This window comes from Capsicum annuum, chromosome 3 (assembly GCF_002878395.1).
Source record: "Capsicum annuum cultivar UCD-10X-F1 chromosome 3, UCD10Xv1.1, whole genome shotgun sequence".
NCBI classification, from domain to species: Eukaryota; Viridiplantae; Streptophyta; class Magnoliopsida; order Solanales; family Solanaceae; genus Capsicum; species Capsicum annuum.
Window position 1 is genome coordinate 248,055,063 of NC_061113.1, and position 13,709 is coordinate 248,068,771.

The window sequence follows — 13,709 nt, forward strand, 5'->3', positions numbered from 1 at the left end:
AAATCATCAATGAAAGTGATAAAATATCTATTTCCTCCACGAGTTAAAATTCTACCAAGTTCAAAAATATCACTATGAACTAATTCTAATAAATCAGTTTTTCTTTCAACTCGAAAATGAGGTTCTTTTGTGATTTTAGCCTTACTACAAGCTTCACATTTTTCAAAATTCTTTTTGATAATTGGAATTAATCCTAAACTACTCATGATTCCCACATAACGTTCATTTATATGACACAAACGAGCATGTCAAAAATTAGTAGAAGAAAGCATGTAAACAGAAGTAGATGTTTTATTCATCTCAACATTCATCTGTGATGCATTCCCTTTCCCCATAAAAATATTATTTTTCAAGATTACATACTGATCAGATTCAATAATTTGTTTGAAACCTGCCTTATTAAAAAGAAAACTTGACATCAAATTTTTTCTCATGGAAAGAGTATAAAGTACATCTTTTAAGATTAATACCCTTTCGGAAGTAAATCTCAACTCGACATTCCCCATTTCAAGTACTTGGCTTATGTGTGAATCTCCAAGCATGATGGTTTTGGGCTCCTCAAAATTTTTATAATTTTTAAACCAGTCTTTGTCCTAGCAAACATGATGGTTTTTGGAGTCAGCCCACCATCCATCAACATTCACCATTATGTTTGTGTCTGCTGTTATCACTGCCACAAAAGGTTCTTCGATAACGTTTGCCTGAGGTGTAGGCCCACGTTTCTGGTATCTGCAAAATCGAGCAATATGCCACTCTTGCCACAGACAAAGCACAATCCTTTTTCTTGTACATGTTGATTTTTTGCTTGGTTATTTTCCCCATTATTATTACTGGGATGTCTACCATTATTATTCTTGAATTTTTTCTTCTTAGGCTTCAAAATAGTATTTTTGTTAGGTTCATGAGTAGCATTACTTGAAGTTAAATTTTCCTTCGATGTGATGTTGTTCTCTTCTGTTTGCATAAGTGCATCTTGGCCCCTTGCTTCTTCTTCCATGCGGATTCTCATTATCAAAGTTTCAAGAGAAGTTTCCTTATGCTTGTGACGCATAGTTTTTTGAAATTCTTTCCTCGAAGGTGGAAGTTTATCAATTATGCCACAAACAATAAGGTTATCTTCAATTTTTATTTCCTCGAACCTGAGCTTGTCAACAATCATTATAAAATCTTGTGCTTGGTTTGTCACTGATTTATTGTCCACCATTTGAAATGGAAAAATCTGCTAGCCGCATATTTTTTCGCTCCCACCTCCACAGTGTCATACTTACTCTGCAAAGCTTTCCAAATTTTCTTTACACTAGAGTAAGTTCTATCATAATAATCATAAAAATTATCAGATAGACAATTAAATAAAAAGTAACAACACTTACAGGAGTCATTATTGTATTTTTCCACTTTCTCTTGATGAGAAATGTATTCTTCATCGCTCATGGAAGAGTCATCTACTTTGTTCGGGTTTTTCTCAGTTAACACATAAGAAACATGGAGAAGACTTAAGTAGAAAAACACTTTACCCTTCTACCTCTTGAAGTGAGCACCGTTCAACCGAAATGGCTTGTTCAGATCTCCCGACTTGACATCCGCGGAACTTTTAGTTGTTACCATTGAAATCTCCTTAAAATTATTGGTGAAAATTACAATAAATTGTAATAATATTACAATTGATTACAACTGAAATTTACAAAATGAATAAAGAAAAAATATATTTTCTTTTTCTATGGCTGAGGTGCGGATATCTCGCTCTCTTTAAGGAGATTCAAGCCCACTGCAACAATTGTTTCACCGATCCAGCAGTAATACTCTTTGACTTGTCCCCTCCAGGATACAACAGTCTACTCACAATAACTCAACACCTCTAGACAAAAGTTGAGTTCAAAGCTCCACAAAAATAACGCCTCCCTTCAACTATTAAACTCTCTTTAATAACTGAATTTGTTGACTCACAATTTTTCTTCGTCCGTCTTATGCCATGCAGAACCTTCTCTTTATATAAGAGAAGGCATCTTTACAAAATGAAAGAAATTGTACACTAGACAAAAACGAGTGCTGTCTTTTAAAACCATTAGAGATGTTTCCACTTCAAAATGTTGAAGTAATGGCACTCCACTTCAAAATGTTGGAGTTATGGCTTCTAAAGCCTTTAGGATATTATTTAATAAAAAAAAAATATATTAAAAAATGCAAATAGCAACTTCAAAACCTTATAAAAAAGATGTAATCTCTTATTTTCCCCCTCACGCTCTTCAACTTTTTCTTGATTAATAGAATATTTTATTGAAATTTCACCACGAATGCGGTGCCAGGGGTGGATCACAATTGTACAGGGAGGTGTGGAAGCTTCCGGCTCACAACTTGGAGTTGAAGACTTCTTCATATGCGGAAGATTTGCGAATCACCATGAAAGAGCAGAATGATCTTCGCTATTTGTTTTCTCTCTTTCTTTGGTCAAGAGTCAAGACTTCTTTATATAGGCGTGAACTAAGGCTTGTAGCTATTTTGCTCTCTACTTAATTCCAGTGGGACTTCGACTTGAAGAGCATAAATTAGGCTTATCGTATCAACTTAACAGGTTGATTCAAATAGAATTAGACTTCATTTAAATTATATAACTTTAATTCAATATTAATCCAACTTTATTAATCAATAATTTGACTCAATCAACATGATATGAATTTAAGATTCAATTTAAAATTTAATAAAAATTTATCTGATTAAATTTTCTTGTTTACAAATGTGTCTAGCAGTATTTTGTTAATAATAATAACAATGAAGTTCTTCAATAAGGACGAGTAGGAGCACGGGAAAGGAAAGGTAAGTTTTACCTTCAAATCCTAGTGAGATAATTAATATATATATATTCGTCAAAGTATACGTTTGAATAGAATTCTTATGAACTTTATACTATATAATAAGTGACAACCGTAATTTTTCTATATTACCTCTAATTAATTATTATAAGTCATTTATATATTAAAAAATTTAATAAAAATTTTAAAATAAACATTTATGACATGACTGTTTCAGTTGTTTCAACCGTGATTTTACTATATCACTCATAATTAATTATTATAAGTCATTTATGTATTAAAAAATTAGAAAAATTTAATAAAAAATAGACATTTATGACATGACTGCTTCAGTTGTTTCAACCGTAATGTTATTATATCACTCATAATTAATTATTATAAGTTATTTAAATATTAAAATAATAATATTTAATAAAAAAATTAAATAGACACAAAATAATAAATTATTTTTTGATGCTTTTATAAGTCATTTAAGTATTAAAAAATTACTAATATTTAATTAAAAATATAAAATAGGCATAAAATGATAAATTATTTTTTTATGTTTTAAATTAACTTTTGACATTTTATATGAGACCACTTTAAAAAACTTCACAAGTTTTTGTTATAATAATTTTACTTTGCCATTCCTAATTAGTAGAATAGAAGAAAAAAATATTATAAATCACAATAATTAAAAACTTAAATTATATAAAAAAATATAATTGATTATCAATGCCACAAAATTTTGAACAACATAAAATATTAATATACAAATTTCATCAATTTAAATATAATAATATATGCCTAACTTAGAATTTATCAACCAAACAAATGAAGGTTTTAATTAAATTATAGAATTATAAATAGCCTAAAAATTTTAAGGATCAACATTGAGCCGAGTATATTACGACGTAAGCCCACCAGTGACTAAATACGTGAGATGATGAAAGGTAAAAATTTAATCAGGAACGAGATTGAGACAACTGTGAATTTTGATGATGTCGTGTTGTGTGGTAAGAGAATAAATTTGACATGTTGAGTCCCACAATAATTTATTTTGAATGGCATGACCTCTTTAAATAATCTTGAACAATTTTAATTATTTTATAAGATTTTTAGATTAAGTTACGTCGTAGGTAAGATAAAAAAAAATAGTTCATTCAAATAAAAAAAATATGAAAACCAAATTATAATTTTCTTATTAAATTAGTCGAACTTACTTGCAATGAAAGAAAAAACATACAAATTTTGTTTTGTTTGGAAATTTATTAGTTTGACATTAGAACAAAGATAGAAGTTATTAAGTTAGAACGGAACAAAAAAAAAAAGGAAAGTTAAAAACTTGAGTGCCAAGCACCAAAAGCAACTACACCTGGCCTAACGGCTAACGTCTATATATATTACCCTCATTGCTCTGAGTTTTCTCACAAATTTATACTTCTCTTTGCATTAATTTTTCTGCACTCAATAAAAAATTCTACCATGTCGTCGGCTGTCTCTATTCAATTTCACCCTGTTGAAGCAGAACTAATAAATCTTCTCAAAAGGTTCTTGAAGGGCGAACATTTAAGATGTCCCATTAAATTCGTAGAAATCTATGGAGACCAAACCCCATGGCAGTTTTATGGATCGGAAGATAAATCAGGTTACTTCATCACTCCGTTGAAGAAGCGGAAGAAATCAGATCAGAAGCATGCTCGAACTTGCGGGAACGGGACTTGGAGAGGCCAAACTAGTGCTGTTCCCATCAAGAATCGTAAGGGCGGATCGGTCGTGGGGTATCGAAGAAATTATATATACACTAGTAAAGGAAATAAAACTAGTGGCAGTGCTACTACTAATTGGCTGATGAGAGAGTACTTCGTGGGGGATGATTTCTTCAAGGTAAACAACATTCCCAAGCAAGATTATGCACTATGCAGAATCAAGAAGCATGTAAGAGTGAAAATGGATGATGACGATGATGCGGTCAATATGGAGGAACAGGATGCTTTGGAAACAATCCGAGGCATGTTGCTTCAACCTGATTCTACCTGCTGCACTACACAAGAAGTTACAGAGGAGACTGATCAATGGGAATCCATCATCAATGAGGTATGTGATGAAAAGATTGATGGGGTTGAGAACGCAGTGATGAATTGGGCTGATGATCTTTTTATAGATATCACTGATTTAGGTGATATAATTTGTTGTCCTTCAGAATCTATTTTGGAGATTTAATTTTGTGTTCTTCACAATGTTTTGGTGATAAACTTACTTGCAACAAGACTTCCCTTGTATTTATATTGAACATCATTAGCAATTTTGACATTAGCAGCACCACAACTTATATATGTGTATCCCGGAATCCCTCTAATTGTAAGTAAATAATTTGGATGTGAATTTTCTTTTTTAGCTCAATTCTCATGATGGATGATTATGATCCTGTCGTGTACTTTGCACATAAACAGATGGATACATAGATTCGTATAAATGAATCACTCTTCAGTTCTAACTTATGCAATTTGTATAGATTTATTGTCTTCTGTCACCTAGAATCCCCAGACTAAAATAGCTTGGAATACTGAACTATTTATCATCTAAAGAGGGACTAAATGCCCTCAGAAGAAAGCAACAATTACTGACAAACGTTAAAACCTTTGCTGTAAAAGAGCCTAGCATTTTGTTGATACTTGACAACAATAAGCGTAGTAAAATTAGACACAGTAATAGACTAACGCTAGAGCATGCAAGTGCGATTTTTTCTTTTAGAAAACCTTCTTTTCTATTCTTCCTCTTCAATGCTTATCTGGAATCTGTTATCTTCACTGTCAGATGTTTTTTCAGTTTGATTGAGAGGAATAGTTTTCTGATGGCCTAAGCAGGGGTTTGTTTCACCCTGGACAAGTGATAGGGCTTCTTCCAGACTCAGTTCATTTAACCTGGCCGATGCTCTTACTTGTTACCGCCACTATTTTAATTTATCTAAGATATCACACAACATGTTTATGATCACAAGATTAAAGGTTATACATACATTTAAAATTTAAAACCAGATTACATATTCAAGAACATAATCGTAAGCCTAATTACATATTCAAGAACCAGAGACACACAAAGCCAAGACAAAGAAAAACACAATCAACAAACCAAATTAGAGCTCAACACAATTCAAACTTGTTAATTTACATCTCAGCTTTGGTAGCCTTAATATCCTCACCACCAGCCTTATTCTGTTTCTTCTTCTCTTCAGCCAACTTTGGCACAATAATCTTCAACATAGTATAACCCAACCAAGCCAAATTCCGTTGTAGAACTCCTAAGGGAATGGGAGGATGCTCGAAGGAAGGAATATTTTAGCAAGCATAGCCAAAGAAAAACAGAGGTGTCAACAAGCATCAAAGATTCTAGTGAATGAATTACACAGGCTTGCTAAAGAATCACAAACATTGGGAAATATGCCCATCATTGTCACAGTCATCTTTGTTACTATTCGACAAGGAAGAAATAACGTTATCATTATAAGCTACATGTACATTAAATCCATTTATATACGTAAGACAAATGTAGTAGTACTCACATTCTGAAGCCTTCTAGGATCTAGCTAGAGTCAGAAAATCTTTCACATGTTTACTCTTTCCTTGCTCAAACATCAGTGGAGAGCTCCATCTTTGCCAATCTTTTCCAGCCTCCATACCTCGTCTGAAATAGATGGGGGTGGTGCTTCTTGTACACTGCAAATAAAGCAATAAGTTGGATAATGTTCTCTACTAAACAACAACAACAACATACCCCCTTCAAAATTGCATTGATCAATCGAAAAATCCTGGACTGAAGGACTATATATTGGTGAGTTAGAGAACTCTAGGTTATTAATACTGGCGGAACCAGGATCGTTCAGACATTGCATTTGCACCTCTGGCTGGAACGACGGATGAAACATTGCGCTGGAAAGAGGTATAACAGTGTCCATAACTTGTTTTAAAATTCTCAATGCCGTAACTGGTGCTAGGAACCTCTTGGCTTGGAAAATTCGAAGGATTAAACTGGTTGAGAAAGATATTGCACACATGTACCACATGATCCCAATGTTCACATGCAGAAACCAACAGCCTCTGAGCATTAACCTGTCAATCTCAATCACAAATAGGACGAAAACAGCAACAAATATGTGATAAGAGCAACAAAAGGAAAGAGCGAACAACCGAAGTTTATGTCTAAACAAAATCGTGCTTTATCACTTTCAGACGATAGATTCATAGGTAGATACTGCAACCCCAGAATAAGCCCCTGCACCTCTCCAACAATGTTAAGAACCACCCCTTCCTTTTCTTGTAAGTCAATATAATAGTATATACGTTCATTAATTATGCATCTTCGAGCATGGGTGATTGTCTCCTCCAACATCTTTGGCTTTTTAGATTAAGTACCCGAAAATCAACAAATATATATTTTACTAGCTTTAGGTTGTAAAAGGTGAAACACGTACTGTACAATGAAAATTCGGCTTCACACTATTTATCTTAATGCTAAGCTCCAATAAAAGGCTAAAACTGATAGCATCAATCCATGAGCTTATAGTAGGCTATGTATACAATCAGTGAGTTAGTAAGTTTTCAGGGTTAACCTTTAAAGGTACATGCTGTTCAAATAAACACGTTTATACCGGTAGCGAGCACTGTGCAGGAGAAACTTAAAAAGAAAAAAGGCAAAGAAAATTATACATTTGAGTCGCTCACGGTCTTTTAGGAGCAAAATCAGAAAGTCCACTACAGTGTCAATATTTTCATCAAGAAAGCGATACTCACTGCTTGTACCGATGTTTTTTAACTGCTTTACTCCATCAGATAGACATGGTGGATCATGCTTCTCATAACTGCAAGATCACAATATGCCATCCTTTGAGATTGACCTTAGAATCTTAGCGAACTTTACTCTCATTAGTTTAACCATGATACCATGTTTGGCCAAGTTAGATCAATTAAGTCTAATATTTGTATCGTATCTAGTCTACAGCTTCACAGAGAAAGGACAAGTATAAAATGGAGGATGCACGATTATCTTGGCCAAAATATCGAAGAAATTTCTCGTAAAAATTCCTTAGAAGCTAGTGTAATTTTACTTTTGAAACTTTGATCCCTGCAAACCTCTTTTATCTGTTCTTACTGTGTAAATAGAAAGCTACTTACATAGCTGGCGCCCATCCTTGACATTGAAAGATTCAGTCCTCCCTTCTTTAACTTGAATACGATTGAAAGTGTAAACAACTCGTGCAACCTAGCGCGGACATCCCCGTCTTCATATAGATTGAAGAATGTGTAAATCTGATTTTATCTATAGAACCAATGCCTTTATTAAGTCTCACATGTACAGTTTCTGCAAGAAGAGACATTTTTCCTTCCCTCTGTTGCACAACATTGCTACAGAACTCCTCAGATGTCCAATTACCTCCATCATCATATCAAAATTCTCCCTTAAGAACACCTATTTCCACTATAGCTGAGGCTTCTGGCCCAGACTCAACAATTGCTTCAGTGTTATCATCAACTAGAGTCACTTCAATCAAATTACCTCCAACTCTAATTTCCACTCCAGTAAGTACAGGACAGATACTTTTGTCAATGAATATTTTTTTCAGGTTTTCTGGAGAAGGACGTGTCTCAGGATACGAGATTGACTATACAATTCATTGTGACACTATCACTGGCTAAATGGAAAATAGGAATTCAGAAAACCCCAGAGAATGGTTCTTACCCTTCCTTGGAAAACAAAAACTTCTTCTCTGCCAATTCAAGTTCGCGTTTTACCTGAACCAAGAAAGTAAATTTAGATGAAGTCTTTGCAATATGAACAACAAAGTCGCAACCAAGGATGTGGCCTAATTGTTCAGTGAAGTTGAGATGAGCATCGTGAGGTTTAGGTTCAATTCTCAGCAAAGACAAACACCAGATATTTTCTTTCCATCTGTTTTAGCCTTACTGAACAGAGTTAGCTGATACGTATTGCTGGTGTGAGGTGGCAGAGAGACAAACATTAGGTGTTTTCTTTATATCTATTTTAGTTTTGGTGAACAGAGTTATTTAATACCGTAAGGTGACAGTATCCGTGTATTTAGTCAGGTGTGTGCAAATTAACCCGATCACCAGAGTTATAAAAAAAAAATACGAACAACAAAGCCATAAAACTAAATCCCCAAGATTTAAGCAGAATAAACTTTTTGGAGGAATTAGCTTTATGTTTTAGGTAGCCTTTGTTTTTTAAAATTGAAAGCCTGAGTTTCCAAAACAAAAATGACACCTTTATAATTCGGAATTTCAGCTGTAAATTAAGTCATGATGGTTCACACGACAGATTAGCAGACTAACATCCGACGAATATTTCACGGGTAAATTTCAATTTATAGTCACTTAACTATGTATTTATTACCTAAAAATTATTTTCTTTCATTTATTTCATTCATCGTCACTTAACTTTGTATCTATTACACAAAAATTACTTTTCTTTCATTCATTTCATCCATGATCATTAAACTTTACTCCGACCATCATAAAAGTCACTATAATCGAATTTTATAATAATTCCATCAGAAAAATAATGTGACAACCTTAATTAGTTCTTAATTTTAAGTGAATATATAATGTATTACTCATATCTTGACTTTTTTTATATGTGCACAACCCAATTTTTCTATGAATTATTTAATAAAAGAATATCAATTTCTTAATAGATTAGATTACCTAATGAATATTATTTAAAAAAATTTGATTGATATTCTTATGAAATATTTCATAATATTGCATTCATCTGTCAAAAAGGTGCATCGAAAAAGACTGATAAACAAGATAAATTCTTCAAAACACATAAAATAGAAATACGTACATGTATGATATTATTTTTTTAAAAAAATTATTTTAATTCTTTGAAGATAAATCAACATGCTAAAGATAGTTTTAAAATAAAATATTTTTAATTGTATCATTGAATAAGTATTGTCAAAATTTATACAAATAATGTTATATTAACGTACAATTTTGTTAATAAAAGTTATAAATTATAAGTATTTTAATAGATAAAGAAAATATAGGATATCTAATTTTTATATTTATCAATCAAATTAATTAAACAATATGTAATTTATCAGAAATTGAATATTATAATAAAAACTTTTAAGAGAATTAATCAATTAGTCAAACAATTAAAAATACAAAGACAAACTTAATAAATAGACTAATTTATCATATTATTATGATATACCGAATGCAAAGACTCAGTGGCAAGAAAAAGAATTTATGAAAAAAATAATTTTATCAACTACATGTCACAATTTTAGAGGGAGAAAAATAATTTTATCAACTACATGCCATAATATTAGTGGAAAAAATAATTTACATACACATATCTCAACTTTAGAGGATGTTAAGAATATTATAAGTATAATTTTATTTTATAAAAAGATCAACCAATTTTTTTTTTATGAAAATAGTCTTCATTAGGTAATGTAATCTATTAAGACATTGATATTCTTTTATTAAATAATTCATAAGAAAAATTAGGTTGTATATATAAAAAGGGTCAAGATATGAGTAATATATTATATATTTACTTAAATTAAAATTAAGAACTAATTAAGGTTGCCACATCATTTTTTCGATGAAATTATTGTAAAATCCGGTCATAGTGACTTTTGTGATGGTCGGAGTAAAGTTAAATGACCATGGATGAAATGAATGAAAGAACAATAATTTTTGGGTAATAGATACAAAGTTAAATGACCATGAATGAAAAGAGTAAAAGAAAAATGACTTTTGGGTAATAGATATAAAGTCAAGTGATCATGAATGAAATTTACTCAATATTTCACCTGTGGATCAGATTTGTTGATTTCCCCAATTTTAATGTTGCTAATGATACTAGTCAATTTTTTTTTATCTCGACTAAACTACCTGGAAAAATTGAAATACTAGCCGATCAAAATTCATTTACATTTGAATTTGAGTCTGAGTCTAATTATTCATATTCACAGACAAAACAAGCGTATGAATCAATATTTCCAAACGTTGGCTATAGAACGCGATTAAATGTTTTGATAACCATCACCTCCAACATTGTTTCCATGCTAAGTACAAGTAAAGAATAGAGACTTACAAGAATAAAGAAATACGTATAAAAATAGAAACTTCTTAAAGCAAAAGAAATTGTCATACCAAGAAAAAGAAACATCAGATTGAAGCAACTGTACATAAAATGGAGATGATGTTATTAAATAGTTATCACATAAAAAAGGTGACATTTGTTTTGGATATATAAGAAAAAATGATAGACACATAAAAATTATAACAAAGGAAGTAAATGCCAGTATTACCCCGTTTGGTCCTGAAAATTATTTTTTTCTGCAATTGAAGTTGTGTTTGACCATGAATATAAATTAAAATTATTTTTGAAATTTTGTGAGAGAAATATGAGTAAAAAGGTGAAAAACAAATAACACTTTTTCAAATAATCTTTTGAAATTGAAGTTAAAAAATTTATGATCAAACGCAGCGTGTTTTTATTTTTTTCACAAAAGTGAAATAATTTTCAAAAGAAAAAAATTTCTATCGCCAAAACAGCTGCTATTATAGTTCCTAAAATTTTTAGGCATAGCTACTAGAGGGACATAATGGTGATTGATCACTTATGGTTGGAGATCGGAAAGTCAATTGTAGTGAAACATTAAACAGGTGTTTAGTCATAAAAACAAAAAGAAAAATTGAAGTTGGAGTTAAAGTTAAAATTGAAATTGAAGTTGTAGTTGTGTTTGGTCATATATTTTTAAAGATGTATAATTATGCATTGATTCACACGTATGATAAATTCTTTTACATGTATGATATCATATTCTAGGTTCACAAGCCTTGAATCTTATTTTTCAATTTCAACAAGATGTGACTCTCTTTCACCTTTTTGAAAAAGTTGTTGGCTCTTTTGAAAATCTTTGTCCTCCCTTTTGGGTAACGAGATTTTTCAAATCCTTATTTTCTTTTTTCTTTCTTTTATAAGTCTTGGAATATATTTTAAGACAAACAAAGAGCACACTTCTTTCTTCTTCTTTTTTGCATCAAATCACCACTTTTTGAATGGTCTTCTTCAACAACATCTGAAGAACATGAAGAACACAAACAACATTCAAAAATGATAAATTGGTTCATATGTATGATATGATTTTTTTTTGTAATCTTGGATTAAAGATCTGGAAAGCAAAAAGCAATAAATTTCCTCTACATATGTTCTTTAGTACTACTAAAATCAAAATGAATATCCTCATAACATTGTTCTATGATTGTTTCCTTTGCTTCTTATTAAAGATTGCAAAAATTAGGATATCAAAAAAATTGAAATATTTTTGAGTTGGTTATGCGAATTTTCAATATTACATTTGCTAAATATTACATTTGCTCTCTTTTTGTATAATATGTTATCATACATTAAAGCCTATGTATAATGAAATTTTGCCATTCCAGTAAACTTGTGAATGTATAATATGTTGTTATACATTCAAATCATTGTGTAATGAAACTGTATCATTCCAGTAAACATTTGAATGTACAATATTGGTTCATATGTATGATAAATTGGTTCACATGTATGACAACATAATTATAAATTGATTCACATGTATGATAAATTCTTTTACATGTATGATATCATATTCTAAGTTCACAAGCCTTGGATCCTATTTTTCAATTTCAACAAAATGTGACTTGCTTTCACCTTTTTAGAAAGGTTGTTGGCTCTTTTGAAAGTCTTTGTCCCCCCTTTTGGGTAACAAGACTTTTCAAATCCTTATTTTCTTCTTTTGTAAGTCTTGAAATATATTTTAAGACAAACAAAGACCACACTTCTTTCTTCTTCTTTTTTGGATCAAACCAGCACTTTTTGAATGATCTTCTTCAACAACATCTGAAGAACATGAAGAACACAAACAACATTCAAAAATGATAAATTGATTCACATGTATGATATGATATTATACATTTGTTAACATCTGACTTGTATTATATGAAAAAAAAAAAATTGAAAAAAATCAACTAACAAACTAAAATGGGATTGCAAAAGAAATAATTTCATAAAAATCAACCTGCAACCAAACAAGAATTCGAATAAGACCTGCATCCAAATAAGAATTTGAATAAGAACTAACAACTTTAGAACAAAAATTACAAAGATTGGACTTTTAATAAATGAAAAAAAATTATATTATCGAACTATCACACTAAAATGAATTTACAAAAGTAATTAATTTCATAAAAAACAAACATGCAACCAAAAATCGAACGAGATTGTGATTTGGTAAAGCTAGAAAAAAATTTAAAATTAGTGGAAAAAAACAGTATATAAGTCCAACAAATATTTGATAACTTACAAATTGGTAACCTCTAAGTATACGATTGCTTAAATTTGAGCATGAAAAAAAGTATTAAAAAATGTTCTTCATATGGAAAATAGAGAGAAATTGAATGGAAAAGAGAGAGAAAGTAAATGGTAAAGAATTGTTTAATGAGAGAAAAGAAGGAAGAAATTATGGAAAAGAGATATAAAGTAATGATAAAGTTACTTTTTTTTTTTGGATGTATAAGAGGATTTTGGATGTACAAGAGGAATAAGAGAGAAAATTAAAAGATAGGGAATTTTTGTAATTATTTTGGGGTTTGTGTAATTAATTTGGCAATTAGGAATTTTTTGTAATTAGGTAAATTTAGTTTGTGTATATGTGTAATTCTTGGAATTAATTAAGGAAATGGGTCCAAATGAATAGATGAATTAATCTAATTTTCCCCAAATCGATCTCACTTGAGTAATTTAACGATGCTTCAATTAATTTTCTCGAAATATACGCGTCTATATATACACGTGTATATATATATATATATATATATATATATAAATTAAATAAAAAATAGA

The 13,709-nt window shown here is 30.7% G+C and overlaps 1 protein-coding gene, 2 long non-coding RNA genes and 1 pseudogene across 3 annotated transcripts; 1 reads left to right on the top strand and 3 right to left on the bottom strand.

The window, feature by feature from the left end:
- Positions 1-273: 273 nt before the first annotated feature.
- Positions 274-2,710, bottom strand: LOC124897163. Its single transcript, XR_007053837.1, has 2 exons — positions 1,371-2,710; positions 274-1,269 (listed from the first exon to the last, which is right to left on the bottom strand). It is a non-coding gene; the product is annotated as an uncharacterized LOC124897163 (long non-coding RNA).
- A 1,195-nt stretch (positions 2,711-3,905) lies between these two features.
- Positions 3,906-5,189, top strand: LOC107862434 (NAC domain-containing protein 78-like). The gene has a single exon (XM_016708019.2). It carries the CDS (start codon positions 4,272-4,274, stop codon positions 5,007-5,009), a length of 738 nt encoding a protein of 245 aa, XP_016563505.2. The 5' UTR covers positions 3,906-4,271; the 3' UTR covers positions 5,010-5,189.
- Positions 5,190-5,759: 570 nt separating this feature from the next.
- On the bottom strand, positions 5,760-8,802 carry LOC107864835 (annotated as a pseudogene).
- A 3,592-nt stretch (positions 8,803-12,394) lies between these two features.
- Positions 12,395-13,453, bottom strand: LOC124885201. Its single transcript, XR_007053838.1, has 3 exons — positions 13,171-13,453; positions 12,886-12,914; positions 12,395-12,707 (listed from the first exon to the last, which is right to left on the bottom strand). It is a non-coding gene; the product is annotated as an uncharacterized LOC124885201 (long non-coding RNA).
- Between the last annotated feature and the right edge of the window lie 256 nt (positions 13,454-13,709).